This window comes from Chiloscyllium plagiosum, chromosome 18 (genome assembly GCF_004010195.1).
Source record: "Chiloscyllium plagiosum isolate BGI_BamShark_2017 chromosome 18, ASM401019v2, whole genome shotgun sequence".
In the NCBI taxonomy this organism is placed as follows: domain Eukaryota; kingdom Metazoa; phylum Chordata; class Chondrichthyes; order Orectolobiformes; family Hemiscylliidae; genus Chiloscyllium; species Chiloscyllium plagiosum.
This window is the reverse complement of record NC_057727.1, coordinates 69116964-69144195: the sequence shown is the minus strand read 5'-3', so window position 1 is coordinate 69144195 and position 27232 is coordinate 69116964. Positions and strand designations below refer to the sequence as shown.

At 43.6% G+C, this 27232-nt stretch overlaps 1 protein-coding gene across 2 annotated transcripts in view; it reads right to left on the bottom strand.

Moving 5' to 3' along the window:
* Positions 1 to 27232, bottom strand: part of sema3h (sema domain, immunoglobulin domain (Ig), short basic domain, secreted, (semaphorin) 3H) — a 159429-nt gene that overhangs the window by 5798 nt on the left and 126399 nt on the right. Inside the window, exons 8-15 of one of the 2 annotated variants that reach the window (XM_043708547.1) lie at positions 26681 to 26795; positions 23973 to 24042; positions 16310 to 16454; positions 14172 to 14391; positions 12095 to 12183; positions 8375 to 8416; positions 6411 to 6568; positions 2451 to 2512 (exon numbers count right to left, since the gene is read on the bottom strand). In XM_043708547.1, coding sequence (XP_043564482.1) covers positions 2451 to 2512; positions 6411 to 6568; positions 8375 to 8416; positions 12095 to 12183; positions 14172 to 14391; positions 16310 to 16454; positions 23973 to 24042; positions 26681 to 26795 — 901 coding nt within the window. The remainder of the gene's footprint in view (positions 1 to 2450; positions 2513 to 6410; positions 6569 to 8374; positions 8417 to 12094; positions 12184 to 14171; positions 14392 to 16309; positions 16455 to 23972; positions 24043 to 26680; positions 26796 to 27232) is intronic. The other variant, XM_043708548.1, reaches the window with a different exon arrangement.

Sequence of the window (27232 nt, the reverse complement as noted above, 5' to 3'; positions counted from 1 at the left end):
AGATAATTTCTGGTTAGCTTTCTGTATCGCTAGTCATTTCCTGAAACTCCTCATGACTGACTCCTCCATTAACAAGGTGCAAGGAGCTCATGGATTTCTGTGGTTCCAAGATTGAGGCCATCAGATCGACTAACTCTGTCACTTCCCTCCTCTTATCCACCCGTAGATCAAACCCCCTCCACCAACATGTCGCTGGCTCCCAAATGCACGCCAGTCTTTCCCAGAACTCCATGGCAGAATCTCTCCAATAAAGTGTCGGCTGAAATGGCTCTTGTCAAAGTCACAACATACAAACTTACCCTCCTCATCCTTCTTGACCCTGTTTGCAGCCTATAATTCAGTAACTGGAAAGTTTGAACCTCTAATGCTTGGTTTGGAGAGAGAGAGGATTGTCCTATTATAACAAGAATGTTACTTTGTTTAGTTAAATGCAAGGAATTGAGAGAAGGCAGCTAACGTCACGATCAGCATGATTGCTGGCAGATTAATTGTAATGTTATTTTTGAATATGGTTACAAACTAGTGGCCAAAAAATCCAAATCCAGGGTGGCTTGTCACCTCTAACCCCAAGGTTTGAGTCTAGTGACCCTGCAAAGCTCATGTAAGATTGTGCATACTCAGATGATTAGCATCTCTACCAGACCTGGCACGATGTTAAAAGGGCAGTGAAATAATCGTTAGCCTGCTCCAACTCACATGGTGTCAAATCTGAGAGAGTACGATGACACCAATCCAAAGCATTTTACCCACCGTTCAGCATGTCCTGTGCCTGACCCTGAAGTGATTGGTGCTGACAGAGGAAGACAAAAGTGAACTTTGATGTCCCATTCCTCTTTGCTGTACACGTTCACACCCGTACAAGATTACACAGAGCCAGCCAGCTGCCAGTATTTTTCTAGCAAGGCAGCCTACTAATCTTACAAACCCTCTGATCATTACTTCTCTGAAACCCAAGCCATGATTAAGCCTTTTGTGGGTGAATTTGTGGCTTGTGAAGAGAGAAGGTCCTGGACGACATTTGAAGGCAGCCTGACCTTCAGGCACCGATCAGGTTCCACATTTGTCACCGCGCCAACCTCTTTCTTGCGTCTCACTTTGATTTGATTTTAAAGCCTCATTCCTCAGTGACCACCAAGCTGTCTTCCCCACCCCCACACCCCTCCAATGCCATCAAGCCAGCCATTGAACTGTGTGCCCATTCTCATTCAGCTCACTCAGTGCTTGAGATTTAAAACTGTATCACTGAGCAAGGAAGGAGCACATCCATTAATGTTCTCAATCCTGATCATTGTGCAGTGGCTGCTGGCGAAAATGGCATCGATATGCTGACTTCCAAGATTGAATAGTCCAACAACACTCACGTCCCGAAGGGCAACCTGAGCAGTGATGACGAAAAATTTGTAAGACCTCATTTAAGTATTGATCACCATGTTAGGTGCTCAACTCCCAAGCAAGCATTGAGTAAATGAGGGTCAGTGTTAGGGTAATGTGTGGAAGGGTTTAAAAGCCAGTTCTTTGTTAAGATTGCAAATAGCTAGTTTGTGATATCTTGTTCCCTTTCATCTTTTGCCAGTGCCTTTAACTTCACACACTGTTGGCTCATGAGGTTATATAGATTGGAGCTTGGTGTACACAAAAAGCTTCTTACATCCTCATCTCTACTTATTCTGCTTCACATTCAAACAACTTTCCAAGTGGACAGTGTCTTTTAATTTCAAAATGGATGAAGTCCGTGCTGTTTTACTGTACAATTGTTCCCTCATATTACATTAGTAAAGTAAATTAGAACATTTTGTAAGCTTTTACTAAATGCCCTCTCACTAATTGCTCTGGTTGTTCTCTCTAAGACCTCTTTCTATTTCAGGTTAACACTTAACCTTTTACTGTAGTTTGAAAATTCTTTGCATTACTCCTTAACTTTCCTGGTGCCAGTGAGCTACCTTCCCGAACCGCCACAACCTTTGGGGATGTAGCGACATGCAGAGTGCTGTCAGGGAGGGAGTTCCAGGATTTTGATCCAACGACCCTGAAGGAACAGTGATATATTCCCAAGTCAGGATGGTGCGTGGCTTGGAGGTGAACATGTAGGTAGTGTTCCCAAAAGCCCTTGTCCTTCTAGGTGATGGAGGTCATGGACTTGGGAGGTACGTCAATGAGGCCTCGAAGAGTTGCTGTAATGCCTCTTATAGATATCCAAATAAAACAGGCCTCCTCTTTCACTTCTGTCCAGCTGATTGTGTCGATTGGAAGGATTGATTTCATCTCTTTTTGCCTTCTGTATTTGAAAGCAACTACACTGGAAAATTACTTCATTGTTTGCCAAAAAAAGGCCTTTTGCACAAATCTAATTTAAAGTCAAACAGTTTGACAAGGCTTTTTCTTAAATTCAGGGGAGTTTCAAAGATTACATTCAGGAATGGGTGACCTCTTCGTTCATTTGTGATACTTACCTCCCTGGTTGAAGCACTGAGTCAAAGGATCTCCATTCAGAGTGACCTGTCGAGTGTGTCTTCTGCAAGCAAACATAGCAGCAAGGGGTCAGGTTCAACAGCAATCCATTGAAATCTCAGTCTAAAGCACTCTCTTTTATCCTATGGTTTATTTGAACTGTATCCAACAGTTATGTGTTCAGATGACTTGTGTCAGTGGCCAAATCTGTTGCCTTGGGAAGGCTTTTGAAAGCTGCCCAATCCATAATAGTTACCTCACAGATAGTCTGTTTATGTGGTGAAATTAGAGAGTAATAATTGCATTTAATGAGGGAGGGTGTGTTGAATGTTTATATGTTAAATGGATCCCCAGGAGATTTATAAACTGGAAACTAATCCAAGCCTTTGAAGTGTTTACAATATATATATTCTTATTATTTTAATGAATGGCCACCAGTGAACTACAAGCAGGGATTTAATTGAAGGGTTGGTATGGATTATTTATAGAGAATTGGATACTGGAAATGAATGACAGCCCGGAATTTAATTGAGGAGTTTATGTGCTTTAAATATGAAATATTCAATATGAAATTTCATAGGAAATATGAAAACTGTGCATGTATTATTGAAGGATTTTGATCCCTATTTTCTTCAGGGTATACTATTGGAGCACCTAACAAGATAGCAACAAAATAAGGGATGCCTGTGCTAATGATTGCTCTGCACTCTTATCATTCAAAGCAAATAATGAGGTACAAAATGTTTAATGTATTCACGTAATCCTGGAGATGCACATTTTGAGTAGTATCGGTGTTCGAAGTCCGGTGACAGAATCAGGAATATTCAACACCAGTTCAACGACACTCCTTGTGTAAAATTCGCAAAGTCTCTCACTATGATGTTTCAGAAAAGGTGTGCCATTTTAATGTCTTGTAGGGTTCAGAAGAGATTTACCAGGATGTTGCTGGAAGCTTTGAGTTATAACGATAGGCTGAATAAGCTGAGACTTCTTTCACTGGAGCATAGGAGGTCGAGAGAGCGAAACCCACCCATACCCCTACATTTACCCCTTACCTAACACTATGGGCAATTTAGTATGGCCAATTCACCTGACCCTGCACATCTTTGGACTGTGGGAGGAAACCGGAGCACCTGGAGGAAACCCACGCAGACACGGGGAGAACGTGCAAACTCCACACAGTCCTTAACTCCACTCCTTGTGTAAAATTCGCAAAGTCTCTCACTATGATGTTTCAGAAAAGGTGTGCCATTTTAATGTCTTGTAGGGTTCAGAAGAGATTTACCAGGATGTTGCTGGAAGCTTTGAGTTATAACGATAGGCTGAATAAGCTGAGACTTCTTTCACTGGAGCATAGGAGGTCGAGAGGTGACCTTATAGAGGTTTGTAAAATCACGAGGGGTACAAATAGGATTAATGATAGGTATCTTTTCCTAGGATGGGAGATTTCAAGACATGGGGGTGTATTTTTATGGTCAGAGGAGAGAAATTTAAAAAAAAAGGGGGCAAATCTTTACACGGAGGGTGATTCGCGTGTGGAATGAACTTCTTGAGGAAGTGGTGGATGAGGGAACAGTTACAATGTTTAAAAGACACAAAGATAAGCACACGAACAGGGCAAGTTTGGAGGGATATGGGCCAGGAGTGGACAGGTGGGACTATTTTAGTTTGAGATTACATTTGGCATGGACTGGCATAACAAAGACCAAAGAGGAAGGTTTTAAGGGTGATTTAAAGCAGAGGAGGGAGGTAACGAGGTGGAGAGATTTCGCCACGGTTTTTCAGAGCCTACTGCCTCCCAGCAGAAGAATGCTGGTTGTGTTGGAATGGTTAAATTGGAGATGCTCAAGAGGCCAGAATTAGAATACTTCAGGGTGGTAGGGCTGGAGTAGATTAGAGACAGGCAGGAGCAAAACCGTGGAGAATTTTGAAAATGAGGATGAGACTTTTAAAATTGAGGCATTGTTTAAATGAAAGTCAATGGAGGCTAATGAGCACAGGTGATGTGTTAACAAAATTTGGTGTACGTCAGAGTTTTGCAGAGGAGAATGTGAGGGGCCATTTGGGAGTGTACTTGAATGGTCGAGTCTGAAGGTAACAAGAGGCATGGATGAGGGTTCCAGCAGCAGAAATGTTGAGGCAAGGACAGAGTCAGGCAAAGTTACAGAGGTGGAAGTAGATGGTCCTAGTGGTGGGGATGGTTTGAGCAATTGTGTTGGAGGCTGCAAACAGGTCAAGAAGCATCAGAAAGGTTAGTTTGCCTTTGTCACATCCACGTTGTGTTTTGTGACTTTGACAAAAGTCATTTCAGCAGAAACTCTATTGGAGAGATTCCACCACGGAGTTCTGGGAAAGACGGGTGTGAATTTGGGAGTCAGTGACATGCTGGTGGAGAATGAGGTGATAGATTTGTTAAACTGGTTTCACTTCAGGAATCAAAAATGACTGAAAGCTGATGGAATGCTAAATCCAATAGGGAATTTGGAACAAACCTCTTTTTTCAGTGAGCAGGATTGGATGTGGAGTAGTGAGGCAATAACATTGAAGCATTTAAGATGATTTACATGAGGAAAGAATGAATGGAAGGTTATGCCGAAAGGGTGAGATGAAAAGGTCTGGAAGGTGATAAAGTGTGCAGCATAAAGACCAGCTTTAACCAGCCTGGCCTGTTTCTATGTTGTACCATTCTACGTAAAGGCACCTCTCTGTGGTAGCTGTGGAACTGTTTCTACAGAGTTCCAAATAGCTGTGTGCCATATGTACAGGATCTCTAGACTGTCCAGCTTGCGTTCATGCCAATGAGAATGGCCGCCATGAGAAATGCAAATATTCCATTGCTGAGAGTTGGGTTAAGGCACATTACTGGAAGCTAGAAATTCTACAACTGAGGCTCTATGTTCTGTCAGACCTAGGAATGAACGCTGTCACACAAAGTGCTGCTTAGTTCATTTGTCACATCTCTTGATTGATTAATGCAAACCCTAATGCTTGGAATCCACTGACGAGTATTCGATCTTATGTGATGCTCAGCAATACACAGCAGTGCTTGCTCTCGGGTGGTCAGGCATGGATTGGAACCAAAGTGATGTTGAAATGCTAAGGTGAAACTGTATTTGAACTGACCTTCCCCTGGTCAAGTTCTCTAGGGTGGAGAGAGAAGATGGTGGACATGGGCACATTCTGAGGCTAAATACAATGGGCTGTATCAGACATTGGTAAGGCCACATTTAAAGTACTGAGTTCAGCTCTGTAAAAAGATTTACAAGGATGTTACTGAAAATGGCGGACTTAAGTCATAAGGAGAGGCTTGATAGGGTGGAACTTTTTTCCCTGGTGCGTAGGAGGTTGAGGGGTGACTTTATAGACCTCTATAAAATCATGTGGGGCATAAATAAAAATAGCAAAGGTCTTTTCCCCAAGGTAAGGGAGTCCAAATCTTGAGGGCATAGGCTTAAGGTGAGAGAGGAAAGAGTTAAAAAGTACCTAAGGGGCATCTTTTTCACGCACAAGGTATGGAACAAGTTGCCAGAGGAAGTGGTGGAGGCTGGTACAATTACAACATTTAAAAGACATCTGGACAGGATAGGAAAGCTTTAGAGGGAATGGGCTAAACGCTGGCGTATGGAACTAGTTCTGTTTAGGAAACCTGGTTGGCATGGGTGGGTTGGACGAAAGGGTCTGTTTCTGTGCTGTATGACTGTAGCTGGCAGCTAGTTGTAAATTCCTTGTGTCTGGGTAAGGTGAGCAAAAACAGTGAGGTGGTGGTGGGGTGGGGTGGGGGTGGGGGGGTGGTGGTAGTTAATTTTGAAAATATCCTGTACACAATAGACAGGTCAAACTCCAGTCTCTTTTACATCCGGGCAGTTGTGGTGTGTCCACGCTGGCACGCCAGCAAGGTAACAAGCCAGCATTGGTAACAAAACATTACTCAGGCAAAGCAATTACCGCAGCGACTGACTGACCTGCGACTGCTGGGTAGGTAGGTGCTGCAAGAGCTTCCGTTCCACGTGCAATAAGGGTCCCTCGCCAAGCAGCATTCAGCACAGCCCTTACCGTACAGATCACACTGATACAAGGAGACCTGGGCCAAGCCACTCTTTGAGCCAAGGTACAACCACTGCTGCAATGAAAAACATTGTTATCTAATAATTTCAAGGCACCATTCTTTAAGCTCAGATCACAGCACAGCAGGAGGCCAGGAGACCCATTCTGCTTATACCAGCTCTTTGAATGAGCTGATAATTTAGTCCCATTCACTCCCCCTTCTCTCCCCATTGTCCGGACTGTGTTATCTTTTTTTTTTAAAATGTCTGGAAAGTTACTGTTGAATCCGTATCACCTTCACAGTGTGCCCACACTCACTTCAGGACAAGGGTCTCAGGAGAACTTCTCTGCTCCTCCTCGACACTGGGGTCCTTTACATTGAGCTGTGAGTGTAGACAGGGTCTCGAGTTTAATGTCTTATTTGAAAGTGCTGTGGAGACTGGGTCTGGATTTTATACACCAGTCCGGCTCCAAGATTTGCTCTGACATTGAGTCAGTGGCGCGGACATTGAACCAGAAATGTCAGGTGTGCTGAAATCAAAGGACAGAATGGCACGGTGCAGTGTGCCCACTGTCCTCCATTGAGATACCCACAACATACGGGAGCGTGCAGCTCGTGCAAGTTCTCTGGTATAACCCTCTGAGACAGACAGAGTTAGAGACACTCACAGACTCAACAGCGGCTCGGTACTTATAGTGATATATGGGTTCTGAAACCAGAAAAGTTGTTTGGTGTCTGGAAAACTCTCCCAGGTTTCAACTTATCAATTTTAATATGTGGCCAGCGTTCCCTGAGGAAGAGCGGACATGAAAAGGATCAGAAAGCGATGTCACTGTGAAAGCTTCCCGCGACAACTTTTCCGAGACCTCCTGCTTAAAACCCAAAAGGTCAAAAGGATTGCGAGGCCCCACTCATACTGAAAATCAAAATCAAGTGAGCTTTTGACCTTCTGCTCCATGGGAGGGCTTCTGTCCTGCCTGAGCTTGCTTAGGGATACCTGTACCACCCTAGTATAGTCCATCTACCAGGCCCGCTGTCAAGGAAAGGCCGCCAGCATTCCTAGAGATCCATCCCACCCTGGCAATGTTTTTCTACAACCTCTACCATCAGGGAAAAGGTACAGAAGGCTCAACATATGCACCAGCCGGTTTCACAACAGTCTCTATCCTACCATTATTAGAATACTGAATGGACTCACAAACTCTTAACATTCGCCTGTACCTGTGTTTTTGTTCTTGCGGCTGTTTACCTATTATTTACTATCTATGCGATTTAATTATGTGATCTGCCTGTATTGCTCGCAAGACAAAGCTTTTCACTGTGCCTCGGCACACGTGACAATAAATTCAATTCAATTCAATTCAGTACCACCTGCCAGTGTCCCCAGAGCAGATCACACCTGGCACTTCAGGCACTTCCAACACCGTTTACCTCCCTGCCTCACGGGTCAGTGAAAAACACAGTAAGAGTTACTGTTTCGTTTAATTCCTGCTCCTTTTAAATATTATTCAGGGCATGGACATTCCCTCACTGTGGGGTGGCAGAACATGAAGTCATCTGCCCGGGCGCTAAGCTACCAAAGTACAGGCTGAACACATGTCTGAGAGAAACGAGCTATTGATGCTTGTGTTGTACAGCTGGGCGCTGTGAAATTCTGTCAATCTTTTTCGTAATTGGACAGTTTCTTGGGTTGTTGATTTTAGAAGTTAAATGTGAACTTTTGGACTGTATCAGCTATGAGAAGTACTCTCTGCTCTATTACTTCCTGAATATAATTTTCATAGTCTGTCACTTAGAATGTTATAGTCTTGAATTCAATGCAACGATTTAATTATGGCTCATCACAAATAACTATCAAATATTCAGAATACACTTGCTTACCCGCTTTCTGGACAGGTTCAATGAAGTGATGGGTGATTTGTCCTGAAGAGAAATTAAATCATAATAAGAGGGTGGCACAGTATTTATGATGTTCAGAGTTGAAACCTTTTTCTGACATTTTTGTTTAAAGCTCAGGAGCAGCAGTGGACAAGAAAAACAATAATTATTTCAATATGTCCTTCAGGGAAAGGAATCCTGCTGTCTTTATCAAATTGATCCTGTATGTAATGCCAGTAAATTACCCACTATCCTCCTGAAGTGCTGTAGAAAACCACTCTTGGGCAATGATGACATTAGGATGGCACTGTGGCTCAGCAGTTAGCACGGCTACCCTTTAATGTCAGGGACCCAGGTTTGATTCCGCCCTCGGGCACCTCTGGAGGTTGTCCATTCTCCCTGTGTTTACATGGGTTTCCTCTCGGTGCTCCAGTTTCCTCCCACAGTCCAATGATTTGGGGATTGGGCATGCTCGATTTCCCTGTTGTATCCAGAGAAGTGTAGGCTAGGTGGTTTAACCATGGGAAATGCAGGGTTATAAGGAGAGTGGGTCTAAACGGGTGTGGACTGAATAGCCTGCTCCCACACTGGAGGGACGCTATTGATGATGATTAACAAATGTCGGTCCAATCCGTAAACTAGCAAAATATATTTTTCCCTCCAGTAGAGCACATCACTGGGTGAGCTTCTTTCATTCCCTCAGGTTTTTCTTTAGACAGAGCATAATAAGTTGGCCTCCTCACTCCTGAAGCCCCTGCAGAGTGGACTCTGCATCAAATGGCCGATACAAAGGCCCCTTTCTGATCTGTTACAAAATTGGGAGGTGCCCACATATGGCCCTGTATTGTAGTTGGGCTATGGGGGAAAACAAAAAAAAAATGAATTTTCTTTCTCTGTTGTCTGGGCTTTGTTTCAATCAGGCCGTCAATGGTCTGATTGGCTAAGCAGAACCACAAGGAGCAGGCTCACACACAGCAGCCGAAAATACATTTTAAAAAGCAGTAGTGCCATAGAAGGCTCTCAATAAGAGCACATATTCTGTCTAATCCCCTGGCAATAGTAATTCAGTGGCTGGTATTCATGTAGGTATTAGCACAGCAAGCCTTAGTTTGGATTTTTTGATATATCTCATGCCAGCAAAGTCTCTGGGGTGCAGAAACCCACAGCAAGCACACTAACATGACTTGCCTGACTGAAACCTCATAAACGTGCAAGTGGTTTGCCAAGAAATATCCTTATTAGGATCATGCACCCATCAGGAACATTTCTACGTTGCCTAAATATACAGTCTCTTTGCACTGGTCTCTTCCTGAACTGAGATCCCTCTGTTCCTTGAAATAATTAACCTGAATTTCATCCCTCCCCCCAGCCCTCCAACTCCATTGAGCATCGGCTCCAATTCTCCTGTTTCCGTTTCACAGTTTTCCTAATCTTTGTGCCAATTTAACTCAGGTGGCTCCTCCAATGGATCCTTCCATTTTTTAGCCTCAGCACTGGGATCGTGTTAGGGGGGTGGGGTGGGTGGCTGCCATCTTGTCCACTGGGGAGCTGACCCACCCACCCGCCCACCGCTGCCTCTTCCAGTGAAGGCCTACTGCAATTGCACACCAAGCAGGCTCTGGTGGGACACCTAACGGGACTTTGCTTGGAATCGAGACTCTGGGGTATGAGTTCCATCCAGGGAGAGTGGCTGGACTTGAACGGCACTCACATAAGCGGCTGGTTTGGGGGTTCGGCTGGAGGGAGCATGAGGAGGGGTTTCCCAGTTGAAGGACATAAGGAAAGAGGGAGCAGGGCATTGGGAACAATGTTCAGTTCCTCATTGAGGCAGTGTGCGCTTTTGATCAAGGGAAATCTCTTGCAGTTGGGTCAATCCCACCAATGGTTCTTAATTGGTCACTGCAGGTCTTGAATTGGCATGAGGCCAGGTAGGGTGACCATGGGCCTTCTCACCCAGAATGTAATGCTAAGGGAGGCAGGATGCAGTGGGGTTTGTGCTCACCGCCACTCCATCCAATTCAGTGTCTTCAAGCCTGCCACCTCTAGGACAGAGGATTCCAAGCAGTATCGCTCACACTAGCTAGACTTCAGCTCCTGTGTATTTTCTCCTTGCCTTTCGGTCACAACTGAACTCGCTGCACACCCGAACCCCAGTTCTAACCTCCTGATGGGGCATGAGAATTTGAGGAGCAGACAATCTGTAAAAGGAGATTGACAGGTTGAGTGAACGGGCAAGGAGGTGGCAAATGGAGAATAATGTGCGTAAGTGTGAACTTATTCACTTCGACAGGTGGAATGGAAGAGGTGAAAGGGCTCGTGATATTGGCATGCTGAAGGATTTAGATGTTCTTGTACTGCGAGAAAGGTAACTGGCAAGTGTAGTGAGTAAATTACAAGACAAATGGTATAAAAATGGAGAAACTCAGCAGGCCTGGCAGGGTCTGTGGAGAGAGAAACACAGTTAATATTTCGAGAACAAAATTCCTTCTTTGGTCTGTTATCCTGCTTCGTGAGGGGCTGGGACATGAGTGAGACTGTACCTGGATGACCTTACACAGTATAACCTTTGTAATTAAGGAAGGGATATACTTGTCTCAGAGGCTCATTAGATAAATTCCTGAGATGAAAGGGTTATCCTATGAAGAGAAATTTCATGGAACGCATTTTGGAATTAGGAGGAATAAGATATGAATTCAAACAAACAGACTTCTTAATGGACTTGACAGGACCGATGCTGTGAGACTCTCTCTTCCCCACTGGCGTCTAAAACCAGAGATCCTAATCTCAGAATAAAAATTCAACACGTTTATGGTTGAGCTGTTAAAAAAAGCCTTCTTCTCTCGAAATTGTGAATTTTTGGCATTCTCTACCCTGATGCTTATGATTGCTATGCTGTTGAAAACATTTTCAGACTGTGATTGGATAAATTATTCGGCAATAACGGAATTGAGGAATATGGGGGATAGGTTGGGAAAGCTGATCTTTTACCTGGTCTGATACAATGGCAGAACTCCGTCTGCGTCTCCCCTCACACTCCCTCACTCTGGCCGCGTCTCCCCTCACACTCCCTCACTCCGTCCGGGTCTCCCCTCACACTCCCTCACTCTGGCCGTGTCTCCCCTCACACTCCCTCACTCCGTCCGCGTCTCCCCTCACACTTCCTCACTCCGTCCGCGTCTCCCCTCACACTCCCTCACTCTGGCCGTGTCTCCCCTCACACTCCCTCACTCCGTCCACATCACCCCTCACACTCCCTCACTCCGTCCGCGTCTCCCGTCACACTCCCTCACTCTGGCCGGGTCTCCCCTCACACTCCCTCACTCTGGCCACATCTCCCCTCACTCCCTCACTCTGCCCATGTCTCCATCACACTCCCTCACTCCGTCCGCATCTCCCCTCACACTCCCTCACTCCGGCCCACATGTCCCCTCACACTCCCTCACTATGTCTGGCTCTCTCCCTCCCCTTCCCCTTCATGGCTAGTTCTTCTTAAACCCTACAAATTGAAATTGAAAACATTGCAAAATGAAACCACTATCCCCCCAACTGCAGCACTGTTGCCTTTGATCTGTTTTGCAATTTTGACCTCCCCTGTAACATTTGCTGCGTTCCATGGCGGATGTATCAAATGTTGGAGAAGTGGATGGAAGGGAATGATATGGTCGCTTCAGGAAGCCATGGAATGGGTTACATTCAGTTACCTCTGTGACAATTTCCACTTACCGGGAATACTTCCAACTCCTCTAAAATGATCTCTTCCACCTCCTGGTTTGTTTTAGGAGCATAGATGGATTTCAGGACCACCCCAGTATCTGTAAGAAAATAGAATATGATGATCAGCTATTCTTATAGAGTGTGGCCTGTACACACCAGAGATTCAATGTCTCAGTATAATCAGTAAGGGAGGACCAGACATTCCAACCTATAATATCTGACCAGGGGCTTTTCTCTCTCTGCTTTCATGAATATCCAAAACAAGCCCGCAACCCTTGTTTGAGCAGATTAAACGGTTTTTGCTTAAATATACAAGACGATGGAAAGCTGAATTACTTTATTGCAAACAGCAACCAACACTAGCAAAATAAAACTTACAAAGTTGATTTTTTTTTTGAAGAACGCCCAATTATTCCTAAGGCCCTGGCTGGTCTAAGAACATTCTGTAGTCTTACCACATTCTGAGGTCAGACTACAGGATTCCAGCTCATTCCTGCATACGCTGGCAACATCAAGTGTCATCCATGAAGGGCTCCAGTGCTAAAGATCATTGGTAAACAGGGATTATAGGTAATATTTCATGATACTGTGTACAACAAATTCATTAGGACTTGGTGCTACAAAGGTTTATCTCGCTGATCTTTTAGGCTCTTTCCAGATGGATTGTGTGTGCTTTCTCATGTGCTGACTGCGAGGTAACTATCTATAGCAACGCACAAAACTGCAATTTCTGGAATAGAATCTGAAGGATGGAAAGCTGTAGGAATGGAGACATTGTTGTGGTGATCAGGAATATTGAAGTGAGCTTCAGTGGGGTAAATGTGCCCAAGGGATGTGGCATCAACAATACCTCCAGCCACAGACCACCCTTGGTAAGGTGGTGGTGGTGAATCAGGCTAGCTCAGGAAAGACAGTGACAATGAGGAAGACAGCAAGAGGTGAATGAGGGAAAAATAGAACTGCCTCAAAATATTAGGAAGGGTTCTTCCTGGGTTTCTTGGAATTGGCCACAGCTTTTATACTTATTAATTCTGTCACCCCAGGTGTTAGTATTATAACATGGGAAACTCTGGTACAGAAAGCAGAGGTAGTTTTTTTTCCTACATCTTTCTCTCTACTTTTGTACCATAGGTAGGGAGGTGATTATTAGCCGGATACTGGTACACTTCAGTGAGGAACTCTAGTGGTGCAGTGGTAGTGTCCCTACATCTGGGCCAGGAAGGTTGGGTTGAAATCCCACATGCTCCTGAGTGGTATCAAACACATTTGAAAAGAAAGATTTATTATAAAATATCTACATCTCCAATGACCAATAAATTAGATTTGTTTAGGGTGAACTTCTGCCAGTTTACGTGCTGCTTCACTATACTGGACATGCCCATAGCAAGAGCTCGTACATTTACCAGAGGAAGCCAATCCAGTTGTAGAATCATAAAACCCCTACAGTGTGGAAGCAGGCCATTCAGCCCATCGAGTCCACACCAACCTCCCAAACAGCACCCTATGGAGACCCACCCACCTACCCTATCTGTGTAACCCTGCATTTCCCATAATTAATCCACCTAGTTTGCACGACCTTGAATACGGTGGGCTATTTAACATGGCCAATCCACCTAACCTGCACATCTTTGAATTGTGGGAGGAAACTAGCCCACCCAGAGGAAAGCCATGCGCACACTGGGAGAGCGTGCAAACTCCACACAGACGGTCGCCCGAGGGTGGAAGCCTACAAAGTACACTGGCACTCATTCTGCATTGTTGAGAGGTTTACATCTTGCATATGGTGTAAGACTTGCATAAAATATTTCAGAAAATTGCAGGGTTAGTTGTTTTGCGGTTGGGAGATAAAGCATCCTCAGAATAGTCCTTTACGTGCAACTGATTAATCGTTACGGTGATAATTTAACTGAAATAGGATGCCCCATTGTAAAGTTGTTAATTTATTTTGAGAAATATAGTTTACGTGCAACTAATTAATCATTAAGATAATAATTCAACTGAAGTGCGATATCCAATTGTAAAGTTGTTATGAGCAGTTAATTTGTTTTGAGAGGTACAGTTGAAAAGGTTTTTATTGGCTATGCACCTGTTCCAATAAACATCACGTCATACTGTCCATCCACAGCCTCAACCCGATCCACAGCAATCCGGGTAAACTTGTAGTCCACACCGACTTGCATTAGCACCGGCTGTTTGCCCACAGGGTAGACAGAGTCATGCATGAGTGGATGAGTCCGAATGAAGAAGATTGCTTCATCTGGATATTCACGAGTTGACTTGAAGCTCCCATAGGTGCTGCTGGGACACTGCAAGTAAATAACAAGTGGAAATGTAAAACTGTGACAGATAAGACTTTGCACTTCCAGGTTTTCACGAAATTGTCACTGACGATCGAGTGTGATTTATAGGTTTTCCGGCCTTGGGCGACTATCCATGTGGAGTTTGCACATTCTCCCCATGTCCACGTAGCTTTCCTCTGGGTGTTCCAATGATTGAGTGATTTCTGGAAGATGGTACAAAATAAACCACCAGGGAAATCTCTGAAGTTGGCTTGCTATAAAAATGTGAGGTGTGATTAATAGAAGACCACATTATATTTAATAATTGTTGATTCAAAGCAGTTTTCCAGGTGGCCTGATGAATATTTCGCTCACAAATTGACTTTGCTGAATCTGATTGTTGCACAATTGGTTTCTCAAAGCATTTATGTTTGAACCAGGATTATCAGGGCTGTTAAGACAACAGAATAGCCAATTGTCTAGTTCTGAAGAAGAGTCTCTCACAATGCATAAACGTGCCAGGATTTATTCTAATTCTCTGCTCCCCGCCCCCATTTCAAATGGATTTCCAACATAAGTTGTTGGACTCAAAATCTATTCCCATTCATGTCTTCAGGAAGTAATTCCAGTTAAAGTGTCATCACTCTTGTAAGCAAATGTGTCAGTCAATTTCTGCAGAACAGGAAGAGGAACAAATGTGATAAGTGGCCAGTTAATCTACTTTTGATGTGTGGGCTTCAGGGTGAATATTGCCCAGAACCGCAAAAGCAGCTTCCTGTTTGTCTTTGAGTAACTCCATGAGATCTTTTACATTGACTCAATCAGCCATTGTAATTTCCAGGGGGAGAGATTTCATCTCTGGGAAGAAGGCCAGCGCTGGGTGGGTGAAGCTCATGATTTGCACTGATAATGACACATGATGTTAATGTTATCCCTATTTCTCTCTGCATTTCTTCCCCAGTCAATGGGACAAATTGCATGAGAACTGTAAATGTATTGGGTTTGATGCCTTTCTTTTCATGCTCTAGCACATTTTATCTTCTTCTTTTACCATTCTTTGGGTGCAGGGTTAGTGAGCTGGTTAGCTCATTGGGCTTGGTGAGCATGTAGTTCAATGGCAGGCGCTCAATTCCCACTTGAGGGGAGGCAGATCTGGAACTGAGTAAGGCAAGCTAGAATTTCCAAAAACTGATAAGAAAACAGCTCAGATGAAGCATGGGTAGGCCACAAATTTGTCTTCATGCCAAGCATACACGACATGGATGGATGAACTGCATTGTTATGTTCAGGCCCACACAGGAAATTTTCCCAGACTGACACACCAGAGAGCAAAAAGAATTTCAGTTTTAATTTAATGAGATCTACTGACTCATATAATCCCTATAGCGTGGCAGCAGGCCATTCGGCCCTTTGAGTCCACACTGACCCTCCAAAGAGCACCCCACCCAGATCCACCCCCCTACCCTATCTCTGTAGCCCTGTGTTTCCCATGGCTAATCCACCTAACCCATAGATCCCTGGATATATAGGCAGTTTAGCATGGTCAATCCATCTAACCTGCACATCTTTGGACTGTGGGAGGGAACTGGAGCACCTGGAGGAAACCCACACAGACATGGGGTGGAAGTGCAAACTCCACACAGACAGTCACCCAAGGCTAGAAATGAACCTGGGTCTCTGGCACTGTGAGACAGTAGTGCTAACCACTGAGCCCCTGCTAAACTAGATTCCTTGAACTTCTTCCTGAGTTCAGACTGCACATTTCTGATGGCACTAACTTGCCTCCTCAGCTGGATGCCTTCACATGCAGCCTGTTTCTCCTGTCTGTCTTCTCCAATTAACTGTGACCTAGAAATTGCTCTTCAATAACTTTTCAATGTTACAGCCCAGAGCACACTGGTCACCGGAAGTGCACACTGCCTTCGATATTATTAATATTACTCACCGTTCCAGGGCGAGGGAAGGGGACACGCCCTGGGTAGGTCACCCACTTGTAGTCAGGGCCCTCTTTGTGAGCAAACTCTCCTTTGAAGGCCATTATAATGTCAGCCATCTTGTACACACAGACCGCTGACCCATTGAGAATATTGCTGGAAAGAAGCAAAAAATAAAATGGGCACTGGATTAACATTTACATTAACCTCCTTCTATATGAATCTTCTAATTAGTACAATGATGAAGGGATCATGTTTCAAATTCTGGAAGTTAATATGATCTCCTAATTAACTCTTTTAATTGGTTCAATCAATTGTTTTGAGACTGGGAGGAATTTAATCTGAATTTACTAAATTATTTATTGTATCCAGGTGCCTCTCTGAATTGGGCTGCAGAATGGTAAACATCTGATAATCTAATCTGGCACTTTAAAGGCTCTTGTAGTGGATAGGGAGGCTATTTGGCCCATTTTGTGCCAATGCTGACTCATAGAAAGAGCTATTTGGGGAGCTAATGGTGTGGTGTTAAAGTCACTGTCAAACAATGCAGAAGCCCAGAGAGCATTGCCTGGGGCAATGGGTTAAAATCCTCAAGTTCAAATTCAATTACTATAGTAAAAATATTATTTTTAAAAAACCTGGAATTGAAAGCTAGTCTTGGTAATGATGGCTGGAAACTACTATCAATTATTTTTAAAACCCATCTAATTCACTAATGTCCTTAAGAGAAGGAAATCTGCTCTCCTTAACTGGCCTGGTCTACATATAACTTCAGAACCACATCAAAAGGGTTCACCATTGACTTGGTGATCAGGAATTAACAATAATTGCTCGCCTCACCAGAGATATTTATATCCCATGAATGAATAAATTAAAAATTAACTAATCCTACCCCCTGTCTATTTTTTCCCTTTTCAAGTATGTATCCAGTTGCTTGTGGATTTCCTTCACCCTTACTCATAGCTGCACTGAACCCTTAATGGGTCAAAGAGGTTTTCCAAGCTCCCACAACTTACAGGACTTTTTCAAGTCTTAGCTCCAGCACTTTGTTGCACCTACAAACCCCTGGGGTTTTTTTTCCTCAGCACAGGGCTGCCCTTGCCTTCTCATTGATCATCCTTTTTATGATGCACCTACTGACTCCTCGAACTTCTTCCTGGTTCAGTGCAGCCGGAACTCAATGATGAAGTTGCCTCCTCAGGAGCACAGCTCAACTGAATGTTTTTGCATGCAGCCCACTTCTGCCTATGTCTCACCGTAACTGGGAGCTAGAAACCACTCTTCAAAAACCCCTGAAGAGTTCTGATTGACCTCCTGAAACTCTTGCAACAAACAAACGCTTGCTCCTAGGCAGTATTGAATTTAACTAATATTTTGGAACAGTCAAATGTTTCAACCTCTTGGAATGTTACACCTTCCATTAGCTCTTAGAGCACATGGTTCATACTGAAACAAGAAAGAAATTTAGCTTCCACACACAATGCAGTGGTCCAAGATGTGGTCCAACACTCACTTTCTCAAAGACAATTAGGGACAGGTAACCATGCCTATTTTGCCTGCAAAGTGCACAATCTAAGATGAATTAAAATAACTAATGATCTTCTAAAAATGGAGATCAATTGCTCAGATGACAAGGGGTATGAAAATACAAGGAGTCAAGATAACATTATGCAAACTCTGACCAGACTACAAATGCCGCACACCTCATGGCAATCCGGAACATGAAACCCTGGGCTTCCTGTGTACATTGCCAAGACTGTGCTGCTTCAGGAATGATAATTGTGGCTTGTTTAGAAACTTTATCTGCTCTATCTGAGCTACTGATAGTTTAAGTTGATCCTTGCTGTCACACGGAGCAATAACATATCAAAAAATTGACAAACTATCAGCAGTCACATTGCCGGAGAGGAAGTCCTATGACCCACATTCACTTCCAGTCAGTAACATGTTGCCTCACATGCAGACAACAGCAAATTCCAGTGGCTGCATATCTCTTTGTTTTCAACTTTATCCAGATCTCTTCAGATTCAGATCGGCACCATTCTGAAAGAACCTGCATTGATTTCCAACTCGCCCTCACACTCGTTGAACTGTCTTTGCCTCCTGGTTCCCCCTATTGTCTCCAATCTAAAAGTCACACCCTAAAGCAGAACGCTGAGGATGCTGGAAATTAGAGCAGAAAATGCTGAAAATACTCAGTAGGTCAGACAGCATCTATTCTGTCTCTACCAAAGCCAAGAGATTCAATAAGTGTTTCTCCTCTTTTTCAAAATCTCATCCTCACGTTCAAATCTCTTCCAGGCTTTGTCCTTCCTATGAAGAGTAAATATTTTCACCGTAATATTCTTCTGAGAAACCTGCTTTCTTCTGATTCTTATTATTGTGTTCCTCGCTTCCTTCGTCTCCCCATTGTTAGTTGTAGACATTGGATTCTGGGATTCTCTCTCTAAACCTCTCTGTCGTGATGCCCCACTTTGGACCAAGTGACATTTCCAAATATTTTGTTTTCTTTGGCCTAGTGCCTGCCATTGTTTGATTACACTCCAGTGAAGCACCTTATGGGTATTTTACATGATGAAGATGCTACATAAATGTAAGTTGTTGTTGTTCTTGAACTGTTTAATCCTGGTTCTTAGCCAGATGTTTAAAGCCCTTTTTAAAGGCTTAGCCATCAATCACCATTACTGGGTAAGTGTTATAACTATACCTTCATTGGAAGATGGCAGTAAGAAACATTCACCTCAGGGCAGGACTGACACAGGGAGTCATTACACAAAGTACGAATGGAGGGTCACATTTATGGGCTCCTCTAAGAGCTGAGTAAGTAAAAAGGTGTGTTACAGCTCACTTAGGTATTGTCAATCACTGTGGCAACAGACGTTTCTGTATGCATGTTGTAAACTGAATAAAACCAGAAATTGCTGGAAAGGCTTAGCAGGTCCTGCAGCAACTGTGGAGAGAAATCAGAGTTAACCTTTCAGGTCGAGTGACCTTTCCTCAGTTCTTTTACAAACTGGAATGATAGACAGTGATGGCAGGGGCTCCGATTTCTTTCTATCACAAGACTGACCAGGAATCTTTCAGACTCTTTTTGGCCGTCGTTAAAAGGATTTGTAGATTGATATTCAACCCAAAATGGACAGGTCGTTTTAAACGCCTTTTTTAAGGTGGGTTTTCCTTTTCCTTCCAGACTGAGGCAGAGTCATTATCCATTGCACTACACAACCCCCAGGTAAAAGGCAAACAAGGTTATACCAGAAAACAAAGATTAGTGCAAAGCCCACAGACTGTAGGATGGATGGAAAACTCTGAAGGAGGCAAATCCAAGGGATGCAAAGAGGTGGCCCATGTTTGAGGATCTGGTGAAGGTCAGGGGATTGCACAAACGATACTTAATTTGAAAACGATGATAAAGAAAAGTAGAGACACAAGAGAAACATCCAGATTTGTTCTTTCTAAATATAAGTATGCACTACTAAGAATATGGATAGAATTGTATCACCACGCCCCTCTCAATAATATAGCTACATATAATGACAGAGAGGAGATGATTGAGTATTTTGCCTGTCATTCACCACTGAAGACCACACTGTTGCAAGTCATAGAATCCCCATAATGTGGAAGCAGGCCAATTGGCCCAACACTGACCTTCCGAACAGCATCCCATCCAGACCCATCCCCCCTAACCCTATAGGCCCTGCATTTCCCATGGTTAATCCATCTAATCTGCACATCTCTGGAAACTATGGGGCAATTTAGCATGGCCAACCTACCTCATCTGCACATTTTTGGACAGTGCAAGGTAACTGGAAAACCAAGAAACCCACACTGACACGGGGAGAATGTGCAAAATCAACACAGAGTTGCCCAAGGCTGGAATCGAATCCATGCCCTAGCACTATGGAGCAGCAATGCTGGCCACTGAGCCACCATGCCACACCAAGTGGCTGGAATTGTTTGTGTGTGGGATTTCCTCCGCTGACTATTTTCTTGGCGTAAACACTGATTTTACTAGAAGATTGCTGTAGTTTCAAACATGAGTTCTGTCGATGTAAAATAAAGGGGTGGACTGGATTTTCCATACAAGGCTAGGGCACAGAAGGTGCGAATCTATCCAGGCCCCTCGCTGAGGAGAACAGTCAGTACTTGGGATTTTCACAGAGCTGTCCCTTTCAACAACAAGGACACCAATTTCCAGTGAACGGGATCGCGAAGATAATCAGAGCTAGTCAGAGGCGGTTAGGCTTAAGAAGAACGATAGGCCACATGGCTGTGAAGTTACAGAGAAAGTGCTTTAACTCTATTTGCCACATTACAGGAAGTTCATGGAGGCTTTGGAGAGGGTGCATAAGAGGTTTACGAGGCTGCTGCCCGGGTTAGAGGGTAGGAGCTATAAGCAGAGACTAGAAAAACTCGGGTTGTTTTCTCTTGAGCAGAAGGAGACTCGATGGAAGTCTATAAAATAATGAGAGGCGTTAACAAGGTTGATGGTCAGAATCTTTTTCTCAGAGTTGAAGTGTCTAATACTAGGGGGTATGTATTTAAGGGCGAGGGAGGGAAAATTCGAAGGAGATGTGAGGAGCAGGCTTTTTACACAGAGAGTGGTAGAAGTCTGGAATGTGCTGCTAGGGGTGGCAGTGGAGGCAGGTATGATAGTGGTGTTTAAGGGACTTTTAGATAGGCACAATATGTAAGTAATGGAGGGATATGGACCAAGAGCAGGTAGAAAGGATTAGTTTAATGTGGCGTCATGTTTGGCACAATATCACGGGCCGAAGGGCCTGTTCCTGTGCTGTACAGTTCTGTGTTCTATGTTTAAAATGCAGGAGATTATAGCAGTGGTGAATCATCTCCACTCTGTCCCTATATGTAACCATGTTAATGAGAGGGAAGTAATGATACCATTGTTCACTGTCCACCAAATCTTTAATTAAAAAATTGTGCTTCTGTCTTGGGCAGTGTTAGGAAGTGGGGAATACACTCTTTAAATTAGGGAAAAACGTTTTGGAAATCCTAGTGCAGTGTTCAAACATTTCCAAGTCTTTCATCAGGAAAAAGCTGTTATTTTAAGAGGGATAGTCAGAACTGTGACATAAATAGCCCCAAAACTGTTGTGGTGCAGCACTTCAAAACAAAAAAATCAAGCTCTGTGATTATTGGCAGATGTTAAAAGGTAGACATGTTTTAAAATACAATTTGGTCGCCCCAATCAAAACGGGAAACATTGAATTTCACTCAGCGCTTCCACTTCCAGACTGCACAATGGGTTTCATCCGAATATTCAGGGAGGAGAGTGTATACTGAAAATATACAAATTGCTCTCCGTCACCACACCAACAGCACGAGTCTGGATCAAGGTCATGCTTCCCCTTCCCCCAGAGATGAACAAATAAACAAGCCCCTTATCAACACATCGCAACCTTTTGAAGAGGCACTTTGTAGTTTCCGAACTGTAAGCGGCCAGTCAGGGGGTCGGCATTGAACTTCCAGATAAGAGACTGCGAGCCCTTTGTGCAGCTTCATTCATCTTAACCAAAGTGAAGCTCTGGGTGACATTCTATACTGTTTTCCCTCTTTGCAACCATTCAGTTTCCAGTTTTAAAGGAGCTGGTTCTTGCTGTATGACAAAACAATCCTGGGACTTCCAGAACAATGATTATCGAAACAGTTATTTTGCTTCGGTGCTTCTTACAGCACCAAATCCCATCCCGCATTCAACTGCCATCCAGCAACAACTCTTAACATTTATGTGGAACCTTCAACGTAATAAATGGTCAAAGGTGCTTCACAGGAGTGTTTCCAATAGTAATAGCACTAATATACTAATGTAATGAAACATTGGGCGGCACGGTGGCTCAGTGGTCAGCACCGCTGCCTCACAGCATCAGGGACCGGGATCGACTCCACCCTTGAGTGACTATGGGGACTTTGCACATTGTCTGCATGGGTCTGCTCCAGCATTCCTCCCACAGTTCAAAGATGTGCAGGTTAGGTGGGTTGGCCATGGGAAATGTGGGGTTACAGGGATAGGTGGTGCAGGGGATGCTCTTCAGAGGGCCAGTGTGGACTCAATGGCCAGAATGGACTGCTTGCACACTGGAGGGATTCAATGAGACAGATCAATGCACTTGATAGTGGCATTATAAGACAAAATAGGGTGCTGATCTGTAAATATATTTAAAGAAGAGATAGATGGATTTTTGGAATAGTAGGGAGTTTATGGCTATGGTGACCAGGAAGGAAAGAGGAGTTGAGGCCCAGGGCAGATTGGTCACTGATCTTATTGGAATGGAGGGGCAGGCTTGAGGAGCCGAATGGCCTCCTCCTCTTCCTATTACTTCAGTTCTTAAGTGTAATTAAAATCTGGAGTGCTTGAAAGTTAGAAATACATGAGCAAAAATACCCAGGAAGGTTGTGTGGCTGAAACAGATTGCAGACTTAGAAAGGAGCAAGATCATGGAAGGAGTTGAAATTAAGGATGAGAATTTTAACTAAGAGTTAATACAGGGCCGCAACATCAGGTGAAAAGGACTTAGCACACATCAGGACATGAGCAACAGCTCTTTGGATGACAAAGTCTATGGAACATAGAATGTGAGATCAAACTAATCAAGACTTCTTTAACTTCCAAACAACCTCAACAAACTCCACGGATATGGAGAGAGGAATGGAATGCTCTTCAGAGGGTCAGTGTGGACTCAATGACCAGATTGGGAAGACACATGGGAACAGTGCAAATTGCAAATTCCCTTTCCAAGCCACACACCATCCTGGCTTGAAATTATATCACGGTCCCTTCATTGTCACGGAGTGAAAATCTTGGAACTCCAGCCCTAACTGTGGTGCACTTGCTCCCAATGATCCAGACTACAACAGTTCAAAAATGCGACTCATCACCACCTTCTCAAGGGCAATTAGGATGCCCACATCTCATGAAAGAATAAAATATAAAACCAACCAGGAGTGTGATAGAATAGTCACAGTCTAGAAATAGAAAAGCATTAATGAAGGTTTCAACATCAGATGAGCTGAAGCAGAGGTTGGACAATGTTATTGATGTAGAAATAGGCAGTTCCAGTATTTCAGATGAAAGTTGGTATTCAGCGTAAAGAGGTGGTATTAGGACAGGTGACCAAGGCTTAGACAAAAGTAGTAGGTGTTAAGGTTTTAAAAGCAAAAAGATGGGCAGAGAAAATTAAGGAGTGAGAGCCCAGAGCTTTTAAGGTTGAAGACCAGGGTCATGATAAGTTAGCATGAAGGAACTTAAAAATGGATTGGAACCTAGAATTGGAGGGCTCGCTGAATTCTTTGGTTTTTGAAACCAGGTTGCTTCAATCTGACAGCCTGAATGATTGCTGCAGTCGATGTTTTAAGGTCCTCAGATTGATCTCATCAGTAAAACACATGAGTTTCGGATCATCTGTGAGATCAGGTATTATTAACAGCCACCTGATGAAGGAGCAGTGCTCTAAAAGCTAGTGCTTCCAAATAAACCTGTTGGACTGTAACCTTGTGTTGTGTGATTTTTATCATTGTCCATCCCAGTCAAACACCAGCACCTCTAAATTAGGACCCAGTTTTTAATGATAGTATTGGCATAATTTGGGTTTTTTTTTCTCTATAAGGCTTGGATGAAGCTATGGGCTGAAGCTTTCCTGTGGACAGGGCTCTCACCTGGATGTTGTGAAAACTCCGTAGATCAGTGGATTTTTTTTGTCTTTCCCATTCAGCACGAAGACATCCTCTGCAAATAAAACAGGTGCATTGATATTAACAGTAGATAATAAGCAGGAACCCTGATCTCTTTGTCTTTCCACAATGGCAAGAGGCCATTTGACCAGACTGAGTTTGTGCCTGTTCTGCAGAATTACAGTGCCTTGTACAATAATAGGATTTATATGTAACATCCAACCATGCCCTTTCGGTGGCCCAAAGTACTTTAAAAGTGATGGCTCACCTTTGATGTTCAACCACTGTTAGAATCCAGGCAAACATGGATTTCCCAACAGGGTCTCACAAACAGCAAAGAATTGAAGGGCCAGATAGTGATGGTTGAGGAAAAGATAATGGCTAAAAGGCCATGGATCCCCTCTTTAGCAAGGTGGGATCGTTAACAGTCATACAAGATGAGAAGCTACACTCAACATTTCATCTGAAAAATGGCACCTCCCACAATGCAACATTCTCTTGGTACTGTCCTGAAATGTTAGCCAATATAGAAGCTGGTGTCATGGATGTGAATTTATGGTGTATTTGGCCAGAAGTCAGAAACCAAATGGGGGCTCATACCTGTAATATCTGTGACATTCACTCAATTTCCTAACATTTCTCTAGGATTTTTGCCCAGGTTACAGCTGCAGACTCCCCCAGGAAATTCAACCACCAAAAGCTTTGCAATAACATCGAAGTTCCAAACTCAAAGGTCTTTTCAACCAGCCCACCAACCCGGGTAGAATAACAAATGGAAGATGTTCCAAGCTACAAGCTTTTCCCACCTTTACCGGTATTCCCTTATCCACCCCCACACAAAGATGATCATAACTGGCCCTCGTACCCAATGCTGCCATGTCACTTTGATTGTTCTTTACGTTCAAGCTCTGTTTCCACTCTCAATTGCAGTTCTGCAGCAGCAGAAGTCAAGTCACTGTCTTAAAAGGACCTGAACTGGAATGAGTTTGGTAAAGTAAGTTCAGTATTTCTACAGCATCGGTCACTGTATTACTCATCTACCTTTTTCCAGAGTGGTTGAGTTGAGAAGGAATGTGCACTGTCAAGCATGTGGATGTTTATAAATAAGTACCAAAGCATGCTAACTATCCTACAGACTCTATTTTCCTATCGCTGCTGCCCGCATGCTTCCATCTCAGCAGAGGTGTCAGGTATTCGGAAACAATCTTTCACTTCATCTGGATCACTGAACACATTATCAATCACAGGCAGAACGCTCTATAAGTTTACACTAACAAAGCAACTAATTGACCACCATGAAATAAGCCTAAGGGCTCAAGTGACAGAACATTGATGGCGCTCTGAAAGATGAATTGCTGCATAAATTTCATTATAACATGGACAAGGTGTTTAGAGACAGCTTTCAATGCAATATGCACAATGACGATACACAGGACAGATGTCTTTTAATACTCAGTGCTGCTTTATACCTATTTCTCTGGAATCTCCTCCAGCTCTCCAAGATCATGTGTAAACGTCTAACAGGAATAATACTCTGACAGTGGCTACTGAGCATAAGTACAAGGTGCTATGTCAAAGGATATCAGGTCTCTTGGGACTGAGACTTGATGGAAGAAGACACTAGCAAAACCCTACTCTTTTATATTTCTGGATTCAGTTTACAGGGAATAAACATTAACAGTTTGCACTAGTTTTGCATTCAGCTCTTGTACATCTCAAGTTCCTAGAAGGTCCCAACGATATTCTGAAACTACATTCCTTGAAATTTGATGGTCCCTGACTTCCTTCCCCCTTACTGAAGATGGCTGTGCCATCAGCCACTTAATCCTTCAACTCTGCTGATCTATCACGGTGTCTGTTCTTCTCTCTTACTTTTCCTCTCTTTAACGACCATTTCTCTGAGAAAGCTTTTGATAACCTGTGCCAATACCTCCTTTTCTGGCTTTGTGTCACTTTTCTATCTGCTGATGATGCTCCTATAGAGCGCTGTATTAAAATATGCTACATAAATGCAAGTGGTTATTGTTCTTGTAGCAGGAACTGGAAGCTATTCAGATCTTTGAGTCTGTTCCAATATTCAAGGTGTTAATAGTTGAATCAGCTCTCAATATTTTTGACCCCTTTGATCTACGTCACTTGCCCAACAGAAATGTATTGATCTCTGTCTCGAAAATTTCAGTTGACCCCCAGAAGCCTTAAGGGAGTAAGAGTTAACAAATACTCTTTGTATTATGAAACTTTTGTTAGTGCCTCGCTTTTGTTCTTTTGCAGCCAAGAACTCCTTCCAAGCACTAGTCAGGAATAAGATACGCTGTATCTTGAACTGTCAACATTATATATTTCAACTGCAGTGGAACTGTTGGTGTGAGACACAGCAATTTAGGGATACACATGGGGGCACATGTTAACAATTGTAAATTCCAAATGTTCACAAAATACAGCAGTACCCATTTTCCTGAAAGGCGATCCTGCTGTACACGCTGAATATGTGCATGGGAATCTTTTACTCCCAGTGTCCTTATTTCCCGCTGTCAGTTGTGCGCTTATAAACCAGCTCATGAGTGAGACAACTGTGCCAGTTGTAACAACTAAATTTGGCATTCACCAATATAATCTCTTGAACCATTCCCTGCGTTTTGGCTATGATCTTCCTTGCGGAATCCCACAGAGAGTTTAAGCAGTGTGATACTCACGCAGTTCATCAAAATGGGTTTGAATTCCCTCGGAGCCCGGAACGGAACACACCAGCCGCGCCTTCAGAAAGGTACTCCACTTGTTGACCAGACTGCGTTGACCACCAATATCATTCTGGGAGAAACAAAAGAGCTGCATGAACTGGGGTCTGCAGGAAGATGCTGCACCCACTTTACACTGGTCATCCCTCTTTGTCCTCAGGCTGGTCATCCAATCTGGTCAGAGGTAGGTACTGCAGATGCTGGAGATTAGAGTGGTGCTGGAAAAGCACAGCAGGTCAGGCAGCATCTGAGGAGCAGGAAAATCAATGATTCAGGCAAAAGCCCGATGAAGGCTTCTCGGATGCTGCCTGACCTGCTGTGCTTTTCCAGCACCACTCTAATTTGGTCATCCAGTCTGACCTTAGAATATAAAGAAGAACTTAAAGAGTTGGAGATCTTGTGTAGGATTTGAAATTCTTAGCAGTAAAGCTATTCCAATCCAGGGAGCGCTGTACTGGAGGAAGTCTAACTTAAAAAAGCTGTGTGGGGTTCTGACCCAAGTGGATTGGA